The 24944-nt window shown below is 45.5% G+C and overlaps 1 protein-coding gene across 1 annotated transcript; it reads right to left on the bottom strand.

The window, feature by feature from the left end:
• Window positions 1–4478: 4478 nt before the first annotated feature.
• On the bottom strand, window positions 4479–18120 carry COMMD9 (COMM domain containing 9). Its single transcript, XM_006062342.4, has 6 exons — window positions 17964–18120; window positions 10911–11036; window positions 9328–9467; window positions 7712–7746; window positions 6779–6882; window positions 4479–5264 (listed from the first exon to the last, which is right to left on the bottom strand). Exons 1-6 carry the CDS (start codon window positions 18012–18014, stop codon window positions 5124–5126), a joined length of 597 nt encoding a protein of 198 aa, XP_006062404.3. The 5' UTR covers window positions 18015–18120; the 3' UTR covers window positions 4479–5123.
• Between the last annotated feature and the right edge of the window lie 6824 nt (window positions 18121–24944).

The raw sequence follows: 24944 nt of genomic DNA, 5'->3' as shown, positions 1-24944 counted from the left end.
TGCAGGCAGATTCTTTACCATTGGGCCACCAAGGAAGCCCACCATCCAGGAACTACTACTAAGAAATCTTTTTTCTCTCTTTCTTAAAAGTAGTTCTAAAAAGGGCAATTAAAGCCCAGAAATGTGAGCACTAAATAATGAAGGAAGTTGTACCAAAGTCAGCATCACGCAAATGAGAGAATGTTTAGGAATGATCAGTATTTGAAAGTCAGCAGCTACAGGTTCAAAATAGTTCTTGTAAATGTCCAACCACTGGAAAACTTTCAAAATGCCAGGGAGCCAATGGTTTCCAAATGAAAATAGTTTTAAAATGTAATAAAAGCTCACTCTCATTTCTGGTAACATCTCAGTTTACTGAACAAAATAACCAAGAGCCTCTAGATCACGCCGGGCTTACTTTCTGGAAATCTGTAACTACCAGAGCACAGAGCTTGACTAACAACCGTTGGACATGGCGCCCAACACGCGTGTTTAGAGAACTGGCTTGTGTCGGAAAGACTCGCACGTCTGGTCCCCAGGCCAATCACGGTCTTTGAAACTGATAATCAGCAGAATCAGGAAATGGGAAAGCAGAACTGATTTCTGCTTTCTGAGTGAGGGAGCGGAATGTCGTCTGATTAAGGGTCAAGTTTCACCATCTGTAAAGAACCCAGGTTTTCTTTTTCCAAAATCAAGGTAAGAAAGAGCACAGACCTTTGAGCTGAAAGACCCAGATTGGAGTTCTAACTCAGCCCTGGCTGTCTCTGAACTGACTCTTCCTCAGTAAATGCCCGGATTCTCAAGGAACCACGCTCCACTGACTTCAGGAGGTCAAGGTGAACAGGCACTAAGGTATCTGGGAAAATGTTTCACACGCTTCTAGTGTCACACGGGTGATGAGGTTTATCATGAGAAAAGGTGCTGAGATGACATGTGTGTTCTTACAATTCTTTTGATTCTAAGTACAAATGAGTTTAGGCAAAATGGAGTCTTTGGTTCTGCTGTTGGGGAGCAGTAGTTCAGATCTGATTGCAAATATCCCATTTCTTTCTTCCTGGTACATGGAAGGACTGACATTCTCTGCCATCTTCAAAGTCTGGTGTGACCATATGACTACCCTTGCCATCTGGACAGAACTTTAACAGCAGGCATGCAATCTGTCACAGTTCCCTGCCCTGCCTCGGTGACTGGGGAGGGATGTGTTGAGATGAAGTTTCCATGTCCTTGGCCCCTTAGTGACTAAAGTTGAACAGAGTCCCCAACCTGCATTGACTGTGTAGCAAAAAATAAACTTCTGTTGTGTAAAAGTCACTGCGACCTTGGGATTGTTTGTTACTACAACATAACTGCATTACTTTCTGTATTTGTGATGCTCAGACATTTTGACCCTAGAGAGACTGACCTTCTAGGGCTAGCTAATCCCTAGAGAGAGCAAACAGCTCCCTGAGAACACACCTTTGATACACAGGCCAATCAATCCCCACCCACAATCCCAACTACGTCTTCTCTCAAACTCTCACACCCAAGCCAGTATTCTCCCTGCCCTGAGTCACCCCCAGACCAGGTACTAAACAGCAAGGGCCACACCTGTAGCCCAGAGCCTACCCAAATTATCCAACCTAGCCAATCCTATGCTTACACCTCCATTTCTTCCTGTGAAAACCCCAATAAAGGCTCTGCATGCCTGCTCTTATCACCACTCCCGTCCCCCACCCTATTGCCCTCACAGAGTGTTAGTCACATCCGATTCTTTGGGACCCTATGGACTGTAGTCCACCAGGCTCCTCTGTCCATGGGATTCTCCAGACAAGAATACTGGAGTGGGTCGCCATGCTCTCCTCTAGGGGATCTTCCTGACCCAGGGATCGAACCTACATCTCTTGGGGCTCCTGCATTGGCAGGCAGGTTCTTTACCACTGAGCCACCTGGGAAACCCAATAAAGGCTCTGGACCATGCTATTCTGCCTCCAGGCCAACTGATTCTTCCCCGTTAGCCCTGCAAGACATTCCATGCCTCCAGTTTCTAAGGCTATGTGAGTAGAAACGTCTTCCTTTGTGACAATCATTTGTGTGTCTGTGTGTCTTGCCATCCTGGATAAAAATGCATCCCAGGCCATTTTAACACAAACCCGACCCATCCTGATGGATACAGTAGGAGGAAGACTGGGACTTGCTTCATTGGATTTTCTCATCTTCTTCCCAACTTTGGGGTTCTGCTTTGCTCCAGGCGAGCCTCTCCTTCTGTAGATGGGCTTTCTCTGTGTGGGGGAACAGGGACCCAAGCATGGCTTTACTATCAGAGCTGAGAGGCAGGAGGTGGTCTTTGTTGCCAATTTCAGCAAAAAAAGAGTCATAGGGAAAGATCAGATTGGCCTAACCTGAGTCATGTACAATCTCCCTGGGACACAGGATTGAGCCATCTGCTCACCCCTGTGGCTGGCTGGGTGGACAGTACTGGGCAGCCAGAGCCAGGGGTGGCCATCACTGAGATCTACCATGGCCCTTTCATGAATGGAGCCTGGACACCCAAAGCTTGCTGCAACCTAAGGAAAGGACAGTCTGCAGGTAACTAACTGCTCATTAGTACTACTGGGAAACCAGACAAGCAATGAAGCAACTTCCTTTGATGTAGAGCTGGGAGGTTTATTCTGAGATAGGGTCAGGCCAACGATTGATATGGTAGTTACAAACAGTCCATGCTAACAATGGGAAAACCACCCCCTTAAATGAGCATGAGCAGCGAAGGGTAGCAAACACTTTTATCATTTTTTGCCTGCAGCACGTGGCACGTGGGATCTTAGATCGTTGATCAGGGACGGAACCCACATCCCCTGCACTGGAAGCGCAGAGACTTAAGCACTGGGCCTCCAGGAAGTTCCTCAATGTTATCTCTTGAATGCTCTCACTGTCACACACCCAGTTTTGTTCAGGTGGATCTGGCTAAAGGAATGTCCAGCTGTCCAGACACCTCTGCCGGGCTTCCTGCTTCAAGTCAATTTCTTGCTGATTCATGTCAATGTATGTAAAAAAATCACTACAATATTGTAATTAGCCTCCAATTAAAATAAATAAATTAATTAAAAATTTCTTATGAAACCCCACGGCAAACCCAGCAAACAGGTTATTTGGAGATCTCTATGGGTCACAGGGAGTGGCAGGAAAAAAGAGAGGGATGAAGTCACGACAAGGCTGAACTCCACCTGAGGCTGAGACTAGGGGCTCTCAACCTGGAGATACTGGGCTGGCCACCAGGATCCATGAACACTTGTCCTTGAATATAAAAAATTTAGTGTTCATTTCCTACAGAAAGGATTCAGGGTTTTCATTAGGTTCTCAATGGATATAGCCCCAAATGGGTCAAGAACTGCCATTTTAACAGAAGGTAGCTCGGCTTCCAGGGAACGGCAGAAAGGGGTCTGGGGATATTTTTCTTGACTTCCCTAGTATTTCACTGGCGAGGGCAGAAGATTTCTTATCTCTACTTCAGTTCTAGTATTTTCCAAATGGAGCTAAAGTCACAGAACTCTAAGCCCCTTGCAGAGTCCTGTGGGGTAGAGAGACCTGGGCCCAAGATCTGATGAGGCAACTTACAGCAGGTGACTTTACCTGGATGAGCTGACTTTGTTGTTGATGAAGAGAGGACAGTCACTCATAGTCATACGAACCCCATTACAGTAGATCAGACAATGAGCACAGAGCGCTGTCTACTCTCCATCCCATTAATAACCAAAGCTAATAGTATCCAGCCCTCATTTGTCGTAATAGCGCCAAGTGCTTTTCAGGTTCGTTATACCGCTTAAATCTTCACAAAAATTCTACAGAGCAGATGCAATTATTATTCCAATTACAAAAAAAAAAAAAAGTAAAAACTCAGGGTGGGCAGGAATTGAGCTCAAGTGGATCCTCTTAACCTGAGGCCCCACCTCCTCCATCCATCTTCCCAAGCACGCCATCCACACACATCACCCGAGAAGTCGCCAGAACAAAGCACTCAGAGCAGGCTGCAGGCTCTTGCTACTGAGGGATATGGATAAGGGGCACCTCTGACACTGAGCCCCTGGGACGTGTCAGGCACGTGACAGTGACAATTCCACCCAGTTAAACTCCTTGAGGAGTACTTTTTTTTTCACTATTTGGCTGGAATGGGTACTAGTTGCAGCACGTGGGATCTAGTTCCCTGACCAGGCATCGAACCCAGGCCCCCTGCATCGGAAGCATGGAGTCTTAGCTAGTGGACCACCGGGGAAGTCCTGAGGAGTGCGTTCATCACAGCTCTCGTGAGAAGCACCTGCTGATGTCAACTCTGCTTTTGCTCTATGCGACAAGACTATATGGAAGGTGGGCCAGTTCACAGGACCGGTTTCAGGTCACACTATGATCATGAGATAAGCCAGGAAGGACAATGTGCAGACAGATCATCTTTACGAATGAGAGGAAGCACTGGTCCAAGGTAACAACTCAAGCCAAGGACAAGCTACAAAAGCGACTGGAATCACAAAGTTTTTACAACTGGTATTTATTTACAATCACTCCCACTTCTTCACCCTGAGTGGTCCCATTACATCAAGGAAGGGGCACTGGCTCCATGAAGAAGGGAATGAATTCCCACTTTCTACAGTCCAGCAGGGATGAGGGGCTTGGGGAGGCTCTGGGCTCAGGGAGACGGGCACACTGCGGGGACCCTGCCCTGTGGGGTCGGTCTGGCTCCTCTGACAGAGCAGAACTGTGGACATCACCTGCCTGACTCCCTGCACGTGTTCCACAGCAGAAGCGAGCTCAGCCAGCAGAGTGAACGCTGGACAGGGATGTACTAAGATGAGCACCACAACCTGGGCCTGAATCCCCACTCTGTCAGGTAGAGGCAGCTGGCCCAGAAACACTCCCTCCCTCTCCCGCCACGGCTGTCACAAAGTCCCCCCAGGAGCCTTGTGGGGACAGTGGCTTCTGCCCACCAGCTTCAGAGAGAGCAAAAGGAAGATGAGTGAGAAGAGTGTGGGGGCCCGGATGCCACCTCCCGACCCAGCTGCTGTGCCTTCTGGATGCCAGCCCCCTTCTGTGCCGGCCCCCCACCCCTGCGGTGGGCGCTGCGGGGGCCTCCACGTGCTGGGGGGTGGCGGGCAGGGCGCCGGGGCCCGCGGGCCACCTCACTTGCTGGCCACGGCGGACAGCTGGTCCCGGATGCGGCCCAGCCCATCTAACATCGTGTCCAGCGTCTCCTTACTCAGCTCCACGGTGATGGCCGACACGGAGGGCCTGTCCCCACAGAGACTGGGATCTTCCTGGATCTGAGAAGAGAACATTTTCCCAGAGTCAAGGCTGCCTCTCTTCAACCCGCAGGCCTTACCTGGTTCTGGTGAAGCTCTGAGGAGAGGCTCTTTGCTCAGAGTCACGAGTGCTAGTCCTGGAGTTACCCAGCAAATGGGGGCAGGGCGGGAGCCGTCTTAGGGGCTCCGAACAGGAATCGGAGAAGCCCAGGCTCCCTCACCCTCCCGCCCCCAACTCAGCGCTCGAGTGAAAAATACCGCCTAGGTGTATGCTGGCACTTTAGGCTGGGGCTCCACGGGTATGTAAGAATCCGCCAGGATGCAGGAAAAATATTACAACCTCTAGTTATATGTGTTTGCATCTTTTTTTAAGTGAGTCTTACACTAACAGTTAAAAACTTAAGTTGTCAGCGGCACCCTTTGTTTTCATTTTCTCACCGGTGTTGAGTTTCTGGCTGTCTGGTGGTTAACCAAATACAGCATTACCTTATCTAGTTTTAACTAAAACCTGAAAAAAAAACAACAAACTGAAACTGTTAGTCGCTCAGTCGTGTTCAACTCTTTGCGACCCCATGGACTATAGCCCACCAGGCTCCTCTGTCCGTGGGATTTTCCAGGCAAGAATACTGGAGTGGGTTGCCAGTTCCTTCTCCAGGGGATCTTCCTGACCCAGCGATCGAACCTGGATCTTCTGCATTGCAGGCAGATTCTTTATCATCTGAGCCCCCAGGGAAGCCCAGGTTTTAACTAAACAAACCCTAAAAATAGGTATGTGACTTAACAAGATTCCTGAAAATAACTGTGAAGATACCACCAACGAGGCAACTGCATGTGAACAATCAAATGAAGAACTGACACTTCTCCAACTGCTAACAGGCGCCCCTGTTCAGCGCGGTAGAAACAGCGACAGCCCCCTTAGTTTGGACAAGAATCCAGTCAAGTATACCAAACCTATCAAGAAGACAATTTGAAATTTGAGTGCGTGCTCCTATCGTTAAAGCCAAACCTTCCTGTTTAAGTGTTGAAGGTAACCTTTAGGTTCAACAAATTATTTTTAAAATTTGTATCTCATGTCTGTCTTATTTTTTAAAAAATATTTCTACTTTCGGTATAGGTTTTATTATGACTGTACTATGCTAATTCATGTATACTTTCTAAATAAACACTCTGCACTTTAGGGGTGCTACAGCTTCTTAATTTATGGGGCTAGGGGCTTCCCTGATGGCTCAGCAGGTAAAGAATCTGCCTGCAATGCAGGAGACACAGGAGATGCAAGTTTGATCCCTGGGTCAGGAAGATCCCCTGGAGAAGGGAATGGCTACCCACTTCAGTATTACTGCCTGGTAAAATTCCATGGACAAATGAGCCTGGAGGGCTACTGTCCAAAGGGTTGCAAAGAGTCGGACATGACTGAGCGACTAAATACACACACAGAGATCCTATGATTTTGGAGACCGGCATTTCCACTGGTCTGTGGGACACAGATCCTGCATGCCCTGCCCCCTGCCTTCTAGTGAGCATGACGGTGGACATACCTTCATCTGGAGCAAACAGGTGGGGACGGCCATGCGGCTGATGCTGTCTGAGGAGGTTTTGATGTCCACCCTCCAGTCCAGGTCCACCAGGCGCGGCAGAGAGACTGCGGGGATACAGCTCAGCTCAGCCCTCGCACCACCGAGTAACCAAGCCTTTATGACGGGCAGCTCTAAGGGCTGCACGCTTGTAAGGCCCTTAGTCCACACCGCAAGCCTCTGAGGGAGACAGAGAGATGGGGCCCGAGACCCCACAGCAAGCCCTGGGCCTTCCTTACCACTGCTCGTGGCCCCCGCACTTATTATAGTGTGGACTCCTGGTGGACAGCACCTCCAGGCTTCTGCCCGAACACCTAGCCCTCCAGACATCAAGGGAAAATGAGGAATGAATGACACAGGTAGAGAAGATGAGGCCGTGGCCTGAGTCTTAGGAAATGTGTAGCTTTGCCAACAGCAGAAAGAGCTTTTGTTTGAGAGACACACAGGCTTGGCTTCAATATTCCTGTTTAACCTCTGAGCCTCTGTTTGCTCATCTGTAAAATGGGGATGATCCCCACCCCGTTTACAAGGTTGCTTGGAGGACTAAATGAGCTAATGCAGGCCAAGTTCTGCAGCACTGTGACCGAGTTTAGTGACCATTTATCAAGCACCCAGTTTTATTCACTCTTTCACAATAATTTCAATTATCATTAATTTGTTTCCTAATGGAAACATAGTCACTGTAAGTACTTTCTGCTTTGGACAGAAAGTTTTGTTTTTTTTTAACAACATGCCTTATAATCAGAAACAATATTAAAAAGTAGGATTAAAAAGAAATGCAGAACAACCACTAAGTGGGTTAATTCACTTTGGTTTTAGTTAAAAACTCCAGCAGATTCAGGGTTAGGGCTGGGGAGGAAGTGGGGTGGGGAAAGAGGCAGGTTCCTTGATACTCACTCTGATTCGCTTGGGCTTCAGCTCTCCAAGTAGATCTGTTTAGGGAAAGATGAGAAAAACAGAATGGAAAAGGGATGCCAACTGAGTCTTCCAATAATGAGGCCTGTGGGCCTGGGCCTCCGCTCCTTCAGTAATCTTCAAACCTACAATCCCCTCCTGACAGGAGAGGACCACAGAAATGCCCCCCTCCAAGGAGCAACTGTTTGTTTTACAGAATCGAGTGATGTAGAGGCCACAGCTGTTCAGTTTTCAGCTTAGGAAAAACAAGAGAAGGCTAAATGCCCTGTAATCACATTGTACTGCTGTTCTCAGAGACAAAACAGAAAAGGTCAACTCATCCTTTGTCACTAGGCATCTCCTACACAATGCTGGCACCTTACATAAACCACACCCAAGCAGGCCTAATGCTACAGCAAATCCCGCCACGGCGAGGTGCAGAGTCAGAGTAAAACGTGGCTGCCCATGAGAAGGTTTCTACACAAGCAACAAAACCCTTGGTAAGTAACGTTATCCGTTGGGATTATCACAGAGGTCTGTTGAAGCCTGCTGCTAACCAGCAGTTAATCAGTTCTGCTTAAATTATATGTACTGAAAAGGATTTTCCCAGGTAGAAAATGTACAGATAATTCACAAAAGAAATAAAAATGACCAATAACATGAAAAAGATATCTGACATCACTAGTACCAAAGATTCATGCGAGCATGCTACGGCACTTCAGTCATGCCCAACTCTTTGCAACCCTGTGGACTGTAACTCGCCAGGCTCCTCTGTCCATTGGATTCTCCAGGCGAGAATGCTGGAGTGGGCTGCCATGCCCTCCCCGAGGGGATCTTCCTGACCCAGGGATCGAACTCGGGTCTCTTGTGTTTCCTGAACTGGCAGGTGTGTTCTTTACCACCAGCACCACCTGGGAAACCCAGTAGCAAAGATACGTAAATTGAAATGAGGTACCGTTTGCCATGTGTAAAACTCGGAAGTAAAAAAAAAAACATTCCCCCAGTGCAGGTGATGGTGTGGGGAGAGTGGCACTCCCACGTCCTATTGATGGAGAAATAGTTGGGGCAGTCTTTCCAATGGCTGACTGGATAATAAAAAGCCAAACGTCAATATCACCATTTACCAGCAAGGAGATAGTTAAGCACAATGTGAGCAAAGGTTCCCCAATCAAGTGTTCACTGAAGTGAAAACTGCCAACAGCCTAAATGTCTAACACTAAGGTATCTATTAACTAAATTATACATAATTTCTTCATATAATGAAATACAGTTAGCCATTAAAAATAATACTGAAGGTAAATATTTATCACCCTGGAATATCATTCATATTAATACTGTGAACTGAAAACAAACAAGTTATAAAACGGCACGACATCACTGTGTTAAACACAAAAGCAAAACAAAAATCCCTCTCTCTCTGTGAAAATGGAAAAAGTACACCCCTCGAAAAAGGTTTTCTGTTAAGGAGTGAACACTGCTAACCCTCTGGGGGGTGGATTTAATGGTTTTCTTCTTTTTTGCTGACTTGTGCCTGCCTTTCAAGAATGAGCATATTTTATTTAGAAGAGAAATTGAAACATAACAGCATTATAAGAAACTCTCAAGAAATGAGCACTTACATGTGTTCCAGGATGATTTTTGTCAGCAGGTTTTTGAGGTTTTGGTGGAAATTTTCAGGAAAGAGTGCCAGAATCGCCTCGGCGGAGGAGAGGTCACGGAACACAGCCAGCCTGGTGAGGCGGTGCAGGGCTTGGAGCAGCTGCGGGGTAGACGGGGAGCCTGGGTGGTGAGGGGCACTGGCACAGGGGACAGGGCGCCATCCCCTGCTGGCAAGAGGGCCTGCCGCACGCTGCCACTGTCACTCACGCGGGGCCTCAGAAGTCCAGAGGCCCTGGGGGCCCAGCCACTGATGCCCACGTGCCTCGGCCTGCCTCCAAGTTCACCTGTTGCTTAGAGGACACGCAGCTGCCCGACCAAGCATGCTATCAACCTGCCAGAAAGTCTCTCTGCTAGTGGGCAAACGGCTAATAAAGCCCGTGTTTTTCCTGGTGCACGCACTCTGACCTTAAGCTAACTTTCTAGCCTGTTCCCCTGGTAATGTGAGTGAAGCAGCAAGTCAGCTGTGTTACTAGGCAATGCTGCACTGGTCCCTGCCGCTGGACCGGGAGGCCTGAGGAGACACCAGAGCCCACAGTTTGGGCTTCCCCGAGTGTGGCCACACGGTCCCTGCCAGCACCCGAAGCTGTGCTTACTGCAGAGGTACTGGCTCCGGGGGAGTCTCGGGTTTTCATCCAGAGTAGCTGGAACGTCACCTCCTTACCCCTAGCTGTCACCAGGGAGGGCGAGGAGAGCAAAGAGCTCCAGGCTGGCTGTGCAGAGCCCCCTGCGGAAGGAGTGGCTGACACTGCCCTGCTAGGACACTGTCCAGGTTCCACCCCGGGTCATTCCAAGTGCGTGTGTAGCCAAGTGTGGCCTGTCCTCGTCTTGTGAGTATCACACTGCTTAGCTGAACCTAACAAGATGCCCCGGAGGTAGTTTTCTCTGCCTTAGGGCTTTCTCAGATGCCATGGGAGGTGGCTCAGCTCAGAGAAGCACAAGTGTGGCTTTCGTGCACACCGTCTAGGTAACAAATCTGAAAGTGAAATGGTCAAGAGCTCTGATTCTGGGTATAGTCTTCCCATCCATGCCTCATTTATCATAACGATGTGAAGGTTCAATGACAACAGCTATTTTGGGGGGTGGAGGGCATAGTTGCTTTACAATACTATGTTAGATTCTGTTGCACAACAGAGGGTATCAGGAGAAGGAAATGGCAACCCACTCCAGTATTCTTGCCTAGAGAATTCCCACGGACAGAGGAGCCTGGCAGGCTACACTCCATAGGGCCACAGGAGACGGACACAACTTAGCAACTAAACCACACCAAAGTGTATCAGCTCTAAGTATACATATATCCCCTCCCTCTTGGGTCTCCCTCTCACCCCCTCATCCTACAGGGGTGCCTCTAGAGCACAGAGCTGAGCTCCCTGTGATACACAGCAGGTTCCCACTAAGTTCCCTAACATTAAAAAAAAACCATCTGTAATGTCAACAGACAATTCAGGGGAAAAATTCCCTTGGACGTGGCAGTGGCTGGGACGTCAATGAAGAGACTGATGAGCTGAGAAGCCAGTGGCCAGAGGTCATTTCTGACCACACTTACTTGCTCTGCCTCCTCCTGGGTCACGGACAAGCTGGAACACGTAACATCCAAGAGATTCTTGGAGCCAAGGGCTGAACTGGAAAAGCTCTCTTGGCACAGCTGTCTGACAACATCTTTCGAGGAGGCCTATAAATTAATTCACAGATGGAAAAAGACAAAACAAGAAACAAACTCAGACTCTGAAAATACATTTCTTAAGAACATAATACAGTCTCGGTCAAGGTGTAACACCTAAGAGGGGCATAGGACACTTCCATTTCTGGGAAGATGATGCAGATGTACTTTTTCTTATTTTTGCTGCTAAACATGGCTAAACTCCCCAGGCACTCTACAGAAATGTAAGATAATGCTGAAAACGGAGAGAAGGCAGACCTTCTAGGGACCTCATGACCAAGGAATGACACGGTCATATTATGTCCTGAGACTGCGGACCTTGTTTAAATCTTGTTTCAGCTGGCTTTCTCTTTCACTGCTCAGGTAGCACGGGGAGTGTGTGTGTGTGTGTGCTGGGGGGGAGGGTGCGGCTTCATGACTACCGAATGGAGATGAAAGCCCAGCTCCCCTGTTGGTTCCTGCTGACACTCTAACGTGGGGGCTCCTTGCTGCCACAGCACAGAGGTGGAAGTTCTGGCTCCGTGTAGTCTCCACTCATGCCAGGGGTGGTGGAACCCGCCGGTGGGGATGGGAGTCCAGCTCCCTACTTGGCTTTCTCTGACGCCAGCTGCCGGGGCTGCTGAAACACGGTGTTGCAACCTCACACGGCGGGAGTCTGTGCCCCCCAGCCTTTGCTGACACAGTGGGCAGCGGGGCCACGGTTTTTTCTGTGGTGCTTTGGTGGAGTAAACAATTACTATCTAACAGTTTTCTCTCTTCCCAAGCTATCCCTTTCTTGGTCTTCGGTAAGAGAAAGCAAGTATTTGCTGGAGTTTCTTTGTTTTCACTCACTGGGCTCCTGGGTGGCCCTCTTCTTCAGCTCAAAGTCTGGGACGTATGAGCAAAAAAGAAAAGCCACTGTCCGATGGTGGCCCTAACTGTATGTAGAGGAAGTATTTAAGATAACTATATCATAAATAAGGGACTACTTCACTCTACCTGGTAAAATGATGATACTAATATTGCCTCTGAGATTGTGATATTATGTAAATAAATGTAATAAGTTGAATAAGCACTATAAGAGTTATAAACAGAATTACATTTTAAAGCACTATAGATAAATCAAAATGGAATTCCCCCAAATAGTTAACTGGTCAAACAACCCACAGAAAGGCAGAAAAATTAAAGAAACAAAAAATAAAGGCTAAGTGGGTTAAAACAGGGGTCCCCAACCTCCAGGATCTAATACCTGATGATCTGAGGTAGAGGTGATATAATAATAACAGAAATAAAGTACACAATAAATGTAATGTATTTACATACCAAAACCATAGCCCCCAACCCAGTCTGTGGAAAAACTGTCTTCCACAAAAATGGTCCCTGGTCCCAAAAAGGTTGGGGACTGCTAGATTAAGAAATGTGATCAGTTAAATGCTGTCTACAAGGAACTCCCTTCAAATATAATGGCAGAAGCAGATTAAAAGTAAAAGAATGGAAAAGGAGATCATGCAAACAATCAGGAAACCAAGGTGGCTACACGACCATCAGATAAAGCAGACTTCACAGCAGAGAAAATTACCAGAGACAGAGAGGGACATTAAATAACGATAAAAAGTTCTGTTCACCATGAAGACATCCTGAGTGTAAGCACTCAGCAAGAGAGCTACTACATATGGGAAGCAAAAGCAGAAGTGAAAGGAGAAATCGACAAATCCATAAATACAGCTGGACTCCTTAACACCCCTCTTTCAACAATTGATACAACTAGACCAGACTCAACAAGGATACAGAAGAACTCTGCAACACCATCAATCAACCTAATTGACATTTATGGAACACTACCCAGTAACAACAGAATACACACTCTTTTCAAAAGCTCACTGAACAGGTACCAAGAGAGATGATATTCTGAGCCAAAAAACAAACCCTAATGAATTTAAAAGAACTGAAATCATACAGAGAGTGCTGTCAACTAACACAATAGAGTCAAACTAGCAATCAATAAGAAAGATCAAAGAAATGTGTCCAAACATTTGGAAACAATAATCCACAGACTAAAGGGACAGTCTCAAGGGAAAGCTTAAAAATATATGAAATAACTTATTTCATTTATTCAAGTGAATAAATGAAAATGAAATACAACACCCCAATTTTGGGGATACAGCCAAGATGGTGCTGAGAGAGAAATTTACAGCACTGAATGCATACATTAGAAAAGAGGAAAAATCTCAAAAAAAAATAACCCAAGCTCTCATCTCAAGGACCTAGAAACACATGAGCGTAATAAACCTAAAGGAAGAAGGAAGGAAATAACAAAGAGCAGACACCAAGAAAAATAAAAACAGGAAAAAAGGGGAATGGATGGAACAAAAACCTGGTTCTTTGAAAATATCAAACTTTAAAAAATTAATTAACTAAATTAAATAAATTAATTTAAAAAAATTAACAAACTTTTAGCAAGACTGACAAAGTTAAAAAGAAAGGGAACACTAATTACCATTATCAGGAAGGCAGTAGGGCATATCGCTACAGACCCTGCAGATATCAAAAAGAAAATAAGAGAATAACTAAATACAAACAACTATACACACGTAAATTTGACAGTTTAAATGAAATGGATCAATTTCTCAAAAAACACAAACTACCACAACTCTCTCAACATAACATTGAAAACTTGAACAGTCCTGTAACTATTAAGGCAACTGTATTTGTCATTTTAAAACCCCTAGAAAAGAAATCGCCAGACTCAGATGGTTTCACTGGAGAATTCTAACAAACATTCAAAGAAAGAATTAACTAATTCTACATAATATTTTTCTATAAAACAGAAAAGGAGGAAACACTTCCCAATTCATTTGACAAAGGTAGCATTACTCTGATACCAAAATCAGACAGAGAATATATGTAAAACCAACCAAACAAGCAATAAACCAATACCCCTCATCAAAAGAGATGCAAAGATCCTTAACAAAATACTACCAAATAGGATTTAGCAATATATAAAAAGCATTATTCACTATAACCAGGTCGAATTTACTCCAGGGATGCTAGCTAGGTCAATCCAGTATTTGAAAATCTATGTAGTCCATCATGTTAACAGGCTCAAGAAGAAGATCACAGGATATCAATCAATGTAGAAACAGCAGTAGATAAAATTCAACACCCATTCTTGATGGAAACTCTCATAAAATTAGGAATAAAGGGGAACTTCCACAACTTGATTTAAAGCATCTACCAAAAAACCTAGAGACAGCATACTTAACGATGAAAGACTAAAGTTGGGAACAAGACAAAGCTGTCTGCTCTCACTACTGTTACTCCACATAGTGCTGAAAATTCTAGCCACTAAAACAAGGCAAGGGGAAGAAAGAAAGGGTTTGCAGATCAGAACGGAAGAAATAAAACTGTTCCTATTTGCAGACAGCATGACAGTCTATGAGAAAGCCCAAAGAAATGTACAAAAAATTATTTGAATAAATGAGGTCAGCAGTTTGCAAATTCAAGAGACACATAGAAAAATCAGGTGTATTTCTACACACTAGCAATGAACATGTGGACACTGGAATTAAAAGTACAATATCATTTGCAACTGCTCAAAAAAAAAAAAAGAAGAAATACTTAGGAATCAATCTAACAAAGCATGTACAGGACTTGTATGCTGAAAATTACACAGCACAGATAAGAAAAATCAAAGATCTCAATCAATGGGGAGACACACCATGATCATGGATTGGAAGATCCAACACATCAAAATGATGTCAATTTGCTCCTACATGATAAACAGATTTAACCCAATTCCTATGAAAATCTCAGCAAGTTTTTTTTTTAAAGATATATCCAAGATCATTCTAAAATTGATACAGAAAGGCAAAAGAATTAGAATAGCTAAAGTAATTTTGATAAAGAATGAAGTAGGAGGAATCCATCTGCCTGATTTTAAGAGTTATTATATAGTGATGGTAATCAAGAATATATGGTATTTTCAGAGGGATTAACAAATAGATCAATGGAACAAACCAAAGACCTCTGAAGTAGACCTATGCAAATATGCCTGACTGATTCTTGACAAAATTGCAAAAGCAATTCAACAGAGGAAATAGACTTTTCAACAAAGAACTTGAACAACTGGATATTCATAGGCCAAAGGCGGAGGGGAACCTCAAAGTGTCTCACACACCTTATACAAAATTAAGGCAAAACTGGTCACGGACTTAAACGTTAAAACATACATAAATGGAATATATAAAACTATAAGCAAAAAATAGGGGAAATTTTTGAGAGCTGCTGCTGCATCGCTTTAGTTGTGTCCGACTCTGTGCGACCCCACAGACAGCAGCCCACCAGGCTCCCCCGTCCCTGGGATTCTCCAGGCATGAACACTGGAGTGGGTTGCCATTTCCTTCTCCAATGCATGAAAGTGAAAAGTGAAAGTGAAGTCGCTCAGTCGTGTCCGACCCTCAGCGACCCCATGGACTGCAGCCTACCAGGCTCCTCCATCCATGGGATTTTCTAGGCAAAAGTACTGGAGTGGGGTGCCTGCTAGGTTCTTCTGTCCATGGGGATTCTCCAGGCAAGAATATTGGAGTGGGTCCATGTCCTCCTCCAGGGGATCTTCCCAACCCAGGGATCGAACCCAGGTCTCCCATTTTGCAGGGAGATTCTTTACCATCTGAGCCACTAGGGAAGACCCAAGGAACACAGGGTGAACTCTAATCCAGTATGACTGAGCCGTAATTAAAAGGGAAATTTAGAAACAGACATGCCAACTGGGAGAACTCCATGTGAAAGTGAATGCAGAGACTACAAACATTAAATATTATCAGAAACCCACAGACGGTAGGAGGGAAGCACGGACAAACTATCCTTCAAAGCCCTTGCTGCTGCTGCTGTCGCTTCAGTCGTGTCCGACTCTGTGCGACCCCACAGATGGCAGCCCACCAGGCTCCCCCGTCACTGGGATTCTCCAGGCAAGAACACTGGAGTGGGTTGCCATTTCCTTCTCCAATGCATGAAAGTGAAAAGTGAAAGTGAAGTCGCTCAGTCATATCCGACTCTTAGCAACCCCATGGACTACAGCCTACCAGGCTCCTCCATCCATGGGATTTTCCAGGCAAGAGTACTGGAGTGGGGTGCCATTGCCTTCTCCAGTGCATGAAAGTGAAGTCGCTCAGTCCTGTCCGACCCTCAGCGACCCCATGGACTGCAGCCTATCAGGCTCCTCCTTCCATGGGATTTTCCAGGCAAGAGTACTGGAGTGGGGTGCCATTTAGAAGGAACCAATTTGACCGACATCTTGATCTCATACTTCTGGCCTCCAGAACTGGAAGACAATACATTTCTGCTGGGTGACCCACCAATTCTCTGTAGCTATACACTAGGAGAGAATATGTGCAAACCACATATATAACAAAGGACTGCTGCTGCTAAGTTACTTCAGTCGTGTCCGATTCTGTGCGACCCCATAGAAAGCAGCCCACCAGGCTTCCCCGTCCCTGGGATTCTCCAGGCAAGAACACTGGAGTGGGTTGCCATTTCCTTCAATGCATGAAAGTGAAAAGTGAAAGTGAAGTCGCTCAGTCGTGTCCGACTCTGTGCGACCCCATGGACTGCCGCCTACCATGCTCCTCCGTCCATGGGATTTTATAGGCAAGAGTCCTGGAGTGGGCTGCCATTGCCTTCTCCAAACAAAGGACTACACGCTCGAATATATAAAGAAACTCAAGAGTAAAAAGCAAACAATGCAATTAAGAGTATGAACAAAAAACATAAACAGATATTTCTCTGAAGAGATACAGATGGTAAGCACATGAAAAGAAGTCCAAAATCATTAACCATTAGAGAAATTCAAATTCAAACCACAATGAGGTAGAAAAACACGCCTATCAGAACAGCTCAAATAAAATATAGTGATGCCAATAAATGCTGGCGAGGATGGGGAGAAGCTGGATCATTCATGCACTGCTGTTGCAAATGTAAAGTGGTATAGCCATGCTGGAAATTTTGGCAGTTTCATAAAAACAAAACAAAAAAACCCCAAAACATGCAACTACTAAAAGATCCAGAATTGTGCTCCTAGGCATTCATTTCAGAGAACTAAAGACTTGTGCTCAATACAAAAAAACTGCATATAAGGGTTTACAGCAGCTTTATTTGTAATAGCAAAAAACCCTGCCGATGTCATACCATGGAATACTACTAAGCAACAAAAAAGAAAGAATTATTGATACATATGGCATGGATCAATCTCCAGAAAACTGGGCTCAGAGCCAGTCCCCAAAGGTTGTATATTGTATTGTTTCCTTTATAGAACATATTTGAAATGAGAAAATTATAGAAATGAAGAACAAATTAGTGAACAAATTAGTCAGAGTTCTGAGAGGGAGTGAAGGCTGAGGGCAAGTGGGTGTAGCTCTGTAAGGGGAACATGAAAAACCCTGTGGTGATGGAAAATGTTCTGCATCTTGACTATCAATGTCAATATCCTCGTTGTGGTATCATACCATAGGTTTGCAAAATGTTACCACTGGGGGAAACTGGGTAATGGCAAATAGGATCTCTCTGTATAGGGTGTTTTTTTGTTTTGTTTTGTTTTCTCTCAACTGACTGTTAATCAAGATCTCAAAATTAAAGTGCGTGGGGAACTGGTAAGGCGGATCTAGCGATTACTACCCCCAATGCACCAATCCCAAAAGCCAGCCCCAGAGACTTTTAGTAGGGCACCTTCGTACACCACCTTCGAGTCCATTGTCTTGTTTTCCCCACTATCCTGTCAAAGCGATGCTAATTTTGTTTCTACTATTAAAAAGCTCGGAAAGGCGCGACCACCTGCCAGGGGTCACAGTGAGAGGCAGTGGCAGAGTCGTGGCTCCAAATCAGGGTTGGTTTATTCTCAACTCCTGCTCTGTCCAAAGTCTTGGAGACAAAGGCGCGTCTTGCGCTGGCCCCAGCCCTCCCATTTACCTTCAGCAGGCTCTGGAGGGCTGCAAAGTTCTCCGCCGTCAGCGCGGCCATCTTCCCCGAGTCACGTGACCGAGGTAGGCGTAGAAGCGCGGTCACGTGGCTCCGATAGCCTCGCGGGGCGTACCGGGAGCGGTAGTCCTTCTGGGTGGCGGGAGCGGCCTGAGTTGCGGAGCGAGCGGGTGGGGAGGCGCGGAGCAGGGCGGGGAGGCGCCGAGCAGGGCGCGAAGGCGGGACTGCTCAAGCCGCGGGACTCGCGGACCGTGGGATTTGCAGGACGCAGGCGCTGGATAGTTTTCAGGGGAGGAAATTGGTTTCCCTGGTGGCTCAGGCGCTAAAAGCGTCTGCCTACAATGCGGGAGGCCCGGGTTCGATCCCTAGGTCGAGAAGATCCCTGGAGCAGGAAATGGCAACCCACTCCGGTACTCTTGCCTAGAAAATCCCATGGACAGAGGAGCTTGATAGGCTACAGTCCATGGGGTCGCAAAGAGTCGGACACTACTGAGCCACTTAACTTTGTCTACTCGCCAGGTCCCGAGAAACCTGATTTTCTCGGCTCGTGTGGATGTGCTGGCTGATTGGGGGGCTCCTTGGAAACGTAGCTGTTCTGGAGTGATTATCGTACCTGGCCGCTCGGAATTAAAATGTGGCTGTGCACGTCATTACAAATTCTTGGAATGTACCCCCCAACCCCCACCCCACCTGTCTGGAAGATTGCTTTCATGTGTACAGTTTCCTTTTTGTCCCTGGGGTAGGTAGGAGCTGGTAGTATTAACCTTATCCAAATGAGGTCTTGATGACTTTCCCTAGTCCTGGAGGAGATCCATTCTGATAAGCAGCTGGGGAAGTTTTAGGGAGAAGGAGTAGAAAGGGAATCCAATGAAAGATATTACCTAACTAGGTTCCTATGACACCTATAGCCGGGTTGGGAGGTGTGGTTCATGGAAATGATTTAATTCATTGATTTAACAAAATAATTGGAACAAATGTAAGGATGATTTTGGGTGGACAGTACTGGACTCTTTGATTTGCCCAGTGATTAGATCCCATCTTGGAACAGATTCAAATTGTAAAGTCCTGGAACTTGGTTTTGAAGAACCACCTACCTCCTCTGCCCTCCATCCGCCAACCTCTGACAGTTCCCTTATACATCTTTCCTGCAGATTCAAATTGTAAAGTCCTGGAACTTGGTTTTGAAGAACCACCTACCTCCTCTGCCCTCCATCCGCCAACCTCTGACAGTTCCCTTATACATCTTTCCTATCTAGTTGTCTTTCTTTTTCCATCCCCAGTGCCTTCATGAAATCTGGCTCAAAACAGGTTCTGATGAATTTAAGCCAGAGAAAGAATGTCTAACTGTGAATCCAGAAATTGGTCATTAGTTTTTCTGCCTTCTATTTTTTCCCGCCTCTTCACCACACAAATCTCTCCAGAGAACTTTTCATATCATGACAGCTTGTTTTCCTGGGACCAAGAGATTCAGCAAAAAGAAATCAGACCCCCCCCCCCCCCAAAAAAAAGAGTACTGAGAAGCTGTCTAGTTTATAACTAACCTTAAACTAAGTTAACTAAAAGTTTACAAGTAATCTTAGATGTGACATACCATCACTTCTGACACCTGCTGTTGGTCACACAGACTAAAGTGGCACCATGTGGGAGGGGACTTCACAAGGGTGTGAATACCAGGGAGCAGGGGTCTTGAGAGCCATCTGGGAGGCTGGGGAAAAACTGAAGCCTCTGACCAATAGCCAGCCAGAAACTAAAAAGCCTGCAAACAGCCTCATGACCAAGCTTGGAAGCAGATTCTTAGCCCTGGTAGAGCATTGAGATGACAGTGGCCATGGCCAACACCTTGAGTACAACCTCACAAGAGATTCTGAGCCAGAACTGCCTAGCTAAACCACTCCTGGATCTCTGGCCTTATGAATGTTTGTGGTTTTAAGCTGCTAAGCTTTGAGGTAATTTGTTACATAGCAGTAACAACTATTCCATGGAGGCAGAAAAGCATAAGGGCTTTAGAATTTAACCTAAGGTTGAATCCGAACTCTCCATGTTGTTAACTTACCTTGAACAAATTCTTGAACTTCTCTGGGCCTCTTGAACTTCAGCTAAAGCTGATGTTGATCAAAAACTGATGTTGATCACACCCACTTGCCTCAGTGGAAGGAGCCACCTAACAGTTCTCCTTGCCCTTGTGGGCCGGCATGCTGTGAGGGGAATCCTGGGCTTAGTCAGTGCCAGGCAGGACCTGCAACCTTGCATCAGATCATCCCATTTTGCCAGGACTGCCCACACTGCCACTGCCATGTTGCAGCTAAAGGTGTGTCTATGGCCTGAACAGTTTCCAGCAGTTTCTCAGCCATGAACATTTACATGGGAAGCAGCAGAATGAATGTTAGAGTTTACTTGCATGATTTGGTCTCGCACTCTGGTTTTTGTTAAACCTAGTCTGATTTCTTTCCAGTACTGGGTATATGGATCTGTGCTTGGTTTCATTTACTTAATGACACCAATTTATTTAATAAATGTAAATTTGTATTATTAAATAAATGTATTAAATAGATTTACTTAATACATGTGCCATGCTCCATTCTAATCATTTCACATTTCTTGGTTTATTTACTTCCTATATCAATCTGATGTGATACACACACACACACACACACACACACAGAGTACTATAATTTTTACCATTTTACGTAAGGGGGAACTGAGGCACAGACAAGTCAAGTTAACTTGTCCAAGTTCACACAACTAAAATTTTGGCAAAGCCCAAACTTGAGCATTTTAGCTCCAGAGTCTGTGCTATCTCCTTGTCTTCCTGTAGCTGAAAGCTCATGCTTCTTCTCTCTGGATGTCTAACTACCTTCCCCAGGGGCCAGAACAATCTGAGAGTGTTCCTGGACACTCAACCCAGTGGTATGGTAAGAGACGAGATGATGAGTGGAAGGGGTGACTTGGGTTTTGGAAAAAGACCCAGGTTCAATTTCTGGCTCCTGTAGGCTTCTGGCTGGTTATTTCATCACTGAACCTCAGTTTCTTCATCTGTAAATTAGGAGCAAGAATAATTTTTTAAAAATACCTTCTGACCATTAGAGGGTCAAAAGGGTCATTGACTAAGGATGACTTACACCCAAAATGGGGAAGGATTATTTATATGGAGACTTAGTTCTAGCCATTGGCTGCACTGAAGGGCAGAACATTCCTGTGCTCTGGGAAAGAGTGGGCATTAGGATCATCAACCATCTCTGTTTGGGACACCAGGCTTTCTTGCTAACACTGGACGGTCTCAGGCAAACCAGGCTAGTTGGTTACCCTTGTTTGAGCCCTGTGCTTTTGAGGAAAACCACCCTTTGAGAGCTCTTGACCTGTCTTCTCCAGTGAGGCTGCAGTGAAGAGAGTGATATGGATAGAGTTTCTTTTTAATAGAAGGTAATTAAGATCCCTTGGAGAAGGAAATGCAACCCACTCCAGTATTCTTGCCTGGGAAATCCCATGGACAGAGGAGTATGGTGGGCTACTATCCATGGAGTCACAAAAGAGTTGGACACAATTTAGTGACTAAGCAACAGCAATTAAGGGGACTTCTTTTGCAGTGGTTAAGGCTTTTCCTTCCAATGCAGAGGGTGTGGGTTTGATCCCTGGTTGAAGAGCTAAGATCCCACATGCCTCATGGCCAAAAAACCAGAACATAAACAACAGAAGCAATATTATAACAAATTCAATAAAGACTTTAAAAATGATCCACGTCAGAAAAAAAAAAAAGCTTTAAAAAAAGAAAAAAGAAGGTAATTAAAGGCAGCAATCTTAGTTTTGAGGGGTTTTTTTTTGGTAACAGCTTTATTGAGATATTAGTCTTGTATACAATTTACCCACTTAGGGTGTAACAATTCAATGGATTTTAGTGTTATGTAACCATCACCACAGCCAATTTTAGAACATATTTTATCACTCCCAAAAGAAAAACTATACCCTTTAGCTATCATTCTGCCAACTCTCTTCATCACACCGAGCCCTAGGCAACCTCTAATCTCCTTTCTGTATCTAAAGATTTGCCTATTCTAGACTTTTCATATAAATGAAATCTTATGAAATGTGGTCTTTTAATTAGCTTCCACTCAGCCTAATGTTTTTTCATGGGATGTCCTAATGTTTGGATGGCCTGTTTCAGCACTTCATTCCTTTTGACTGTTGAATAATTTCCATTGTGTGGATACACTACATTTTGCTTTTCCATTCATCATTTGATGGATGTTTGGGTTGTTTCTGCCTTTGGCCATCGTGAATAATGCTGCTGTGAACACTCTCAAACAAGTTTCTGTGTAGCTTTATGTTTTCATTCCTCTGGGAGTATATACCCAGGAGTGAAATTGCTGGGTCATATGGTAACTCTGTGTTTAACTTTCTGAAGAATTGCCAGACTGTTTCCCATCGTGGTTGCACCATTTTACATTCCCATCAGCAGTGTCTGTGGGTTCCAGTTTTCCACATCCTCACCAATGCTTGTTATTATCTGTCTCTTTGATGGTAACCATCCTAGTGGGTGCGAAGTGGTACCTCATTATGAGCAATCTTGTTTTGAAGTTGCTTTTGCCTACCAAGCACTTTTGGTCACCTAGACTACTTATGTTCATTTGAGGTGATTGATGGAGATTACAGGGGCATGAGCCCTCAGTCTGCCCTTTGGTCCCACCACCAAGTCCCGGCTTTATCAGGGGAGTGCCTGCAGCTGATGGATTAGGCCAAGGGACTGCAGTCATTTGGGGAGAGCCCCCTCATCTCACTGGCTGACCTCTTCTTCACCCCCATTTCATGGTCTGAGACAGGGCTGCTCATCTTTTTTTATCTTAGGCACCTATTCCAAGTCAGAGAGTGGGTTTGAAGTGGCCTGATCAGCGGACAGGGAATCTGCCAGCAAACGGGGGGCAGAAGATTTGAAAACGACAGGCGTGGCCTGGTGTGGAAAATGACGTCTGTGGCCAGACCAAGCATCACAAGGTACATGATTTGAGGCTGATTTCGCAATAACAGTTTCTCAGGAAACGTGTCAAAATTGGGAAATTCGACATAAAAATCCAGGTTTCTGGGTTGTTTTGAAAATTGACAGGCATGGCCATGCTATCGCCACCTTTGCATGTTGCAGCGGTCGCCCAGAGCTGAGCCCTGGCTGCCTGTGTATCCTGGCTTGGGTGCTGGAATCCCACTGTCCCAGCTGCTCCCTGTTGTGTCGCAGTTGGCCACCTGCCTCATCCCTGAGGGTATTTATTGGCGCCCAACTTCCCCGAGGGACCTAATGGGGCAAACTTAGGCCATCATGAGCAGTGAGGCTGCATTTGGGTATTCGAGACCCTGGGATTCCAGCCATCCTCATGCCTTCTCCTCGTGAGTCTAAGCAAATCCCAGGTGTAATGTGAGCATCTAACTTGTTGTTCCTGCTTCTTAAGCAATTTTTACAAGCCAAGTAATGTTTCATGAATTTTGTATTGTTGTCGTTTAATTGCTCAGTCATGTCCGACTCTTTGCGACCCCATGGACTGTAACCTGCCAGGCTCTTCTGTCCATGGAATTTTCCAGGCAGTGATACCGGAGTGGGTTGCCCTTTCCGTCTCCAGGGGATATTCCTGACCCAGGGATCGAACCCGTGTCTCCTGCATCTGCTGCATTTCCTGCATTGACAGGTGGATTCTTTACAACTGAGATGCCTATTAACTCATTTAATCTCCATGGTAATCCAAGGATGATCTCAGCTTACAGGTGGGAAAACTGAGGCTCAGAGAGAGGAAAAAAAAGAACCCTCATAATCTATGAGTTCAGTTCAGTTCAGTTCAGTTCAGTCGATCAGTTGTGTCCGACCCTTTGCGACCCCATGAATCGCAACACACCAGGCCTCCCTGTCCATCACCAACTCCCGGAGTTCACTCAGACTCACGTCCATCGAGTCAGTGATGCCATCCAGCCATCTCATCCTTCTCCTCCTGCCCCCAATCCCTCCCAGCGTCAGAGTCTTTTCCAATGAGTCAACTCTTTGCATGAGGTGGCCAAAGTACTGGAGTTTCAGCTTTAGCATCATTCCTTCCAAAGAAATCCCAGGGCTGATCTCCTTCAGAATGGACTGGTTGGATCTCCTTGCAGTCCAAGGGACTCTCAAGAGTCTTCTCCAACACCACGGTTCAAAAGCATCAATTCTGTGCTCAGCTTTCTTTATAGTCCAACTCTCACATCCATACATGACCACTGGAAAAACCATAGCCTTGACTAGACGGATCTTTGTTGGCAAAGTAATGTCTCTGCTTTTCAATATGCTATCTAGGTTGGTCATAACTTTTCTTCCAAGGAGTAAGCGTCTTTTAATTTCATGGCTGCAGTCACCATCTGCAGTGATTTTGGAGCCCAAAAAAATAAAGTCTGACACTGTTTCCACTGTTTCCCCATCTATTCCCATGAAGTGATGGGACCAGATGCCATGATCTTCGTTTTCTGAATGTTGAGATTTAAGCCAATTTTTTCACTCTCAACTTTCACTTTCATCAAGAGGCTTTTTAGTTCCTCTTCACTTTCTGCCATAATGATGGTGTCATCTGCATATCTGAGGTTATTGATATTTCTCCCGGCAATCTTGATTCCAGCTTGTGTTTCTTCCAGCCCAGAGTTTCTCATGATGTACTCTGCATATACGTTAAATAAGCAGGGTGACAATATGCAGCCTTGACGAACTCTTTTTCCTATTTGGAACCAGTCTGTTGTTCCATGTCCAGTTCTAACTGTTGCTTCCTGACCTGCATATAGGTTACTCAAGAGGCAGGTCAGGTGGTCTGGTATTCCCATCTCTTTCAGAATTTTCTACAGTGTATTGTGATCCACACAGTCAAAGGTTTTGGCATAGTCAGTAAAGCAGAAATAGATGTTTTTCTGGAACTCTCTTGCTTTTTCAATGATCCAGCGGATGTTGGCAATTTGATCTCTGGTTCCTCTGCCTTTTCTAAA

Source organism: Bubalus bubalis, chromosome 16 (genome assembly GCF_019923935.1).
Source record: "Bubalus bubalis isolate 160015118507 breed Murrah chromosome 16, NDDB_SH_1, whole genome shotgun sequence".
Classification (NCBI taxonomy): Eukaryota; Metazoa; Chordata; class Mammalia; order Artiodactyla; family Bovidae; genus Bubalus; species Bubalus bubalis.
Note: the sequence above shows the minus strand (reverse complement) of the source record. Positions and strands in the feature narration are given on the sequence as shown.

What these genes read in the sequence shown, in the direction of transcription:
- COMMD9 (XM_006062342.4), bottom strand. Translation starts at nt 18,014, where the DNA reads ATGGCCGCGCTGACGGCGGAGAACTTTGCAGCCCTCCAGAGCCTGCTG. An exon ending in CCCTCCAGAGCCTGCTGAAG is followed by an intron (nt 11,037 to 17,963) that starts GTAAATGGGAGG and finishes ATTAATTTATAG; the next exon opens with GCCTCCTCGAAAGATGTTGT. An exon ending in AAAATCATCCTGGAACACAT is followed by an intron (nt 7,747 to 9,327) that starts GTAAGTGCTCAT and finishes TTCCCTAAACAG; the next exon opens with ATCTACTTGGAGAGCTGAAG.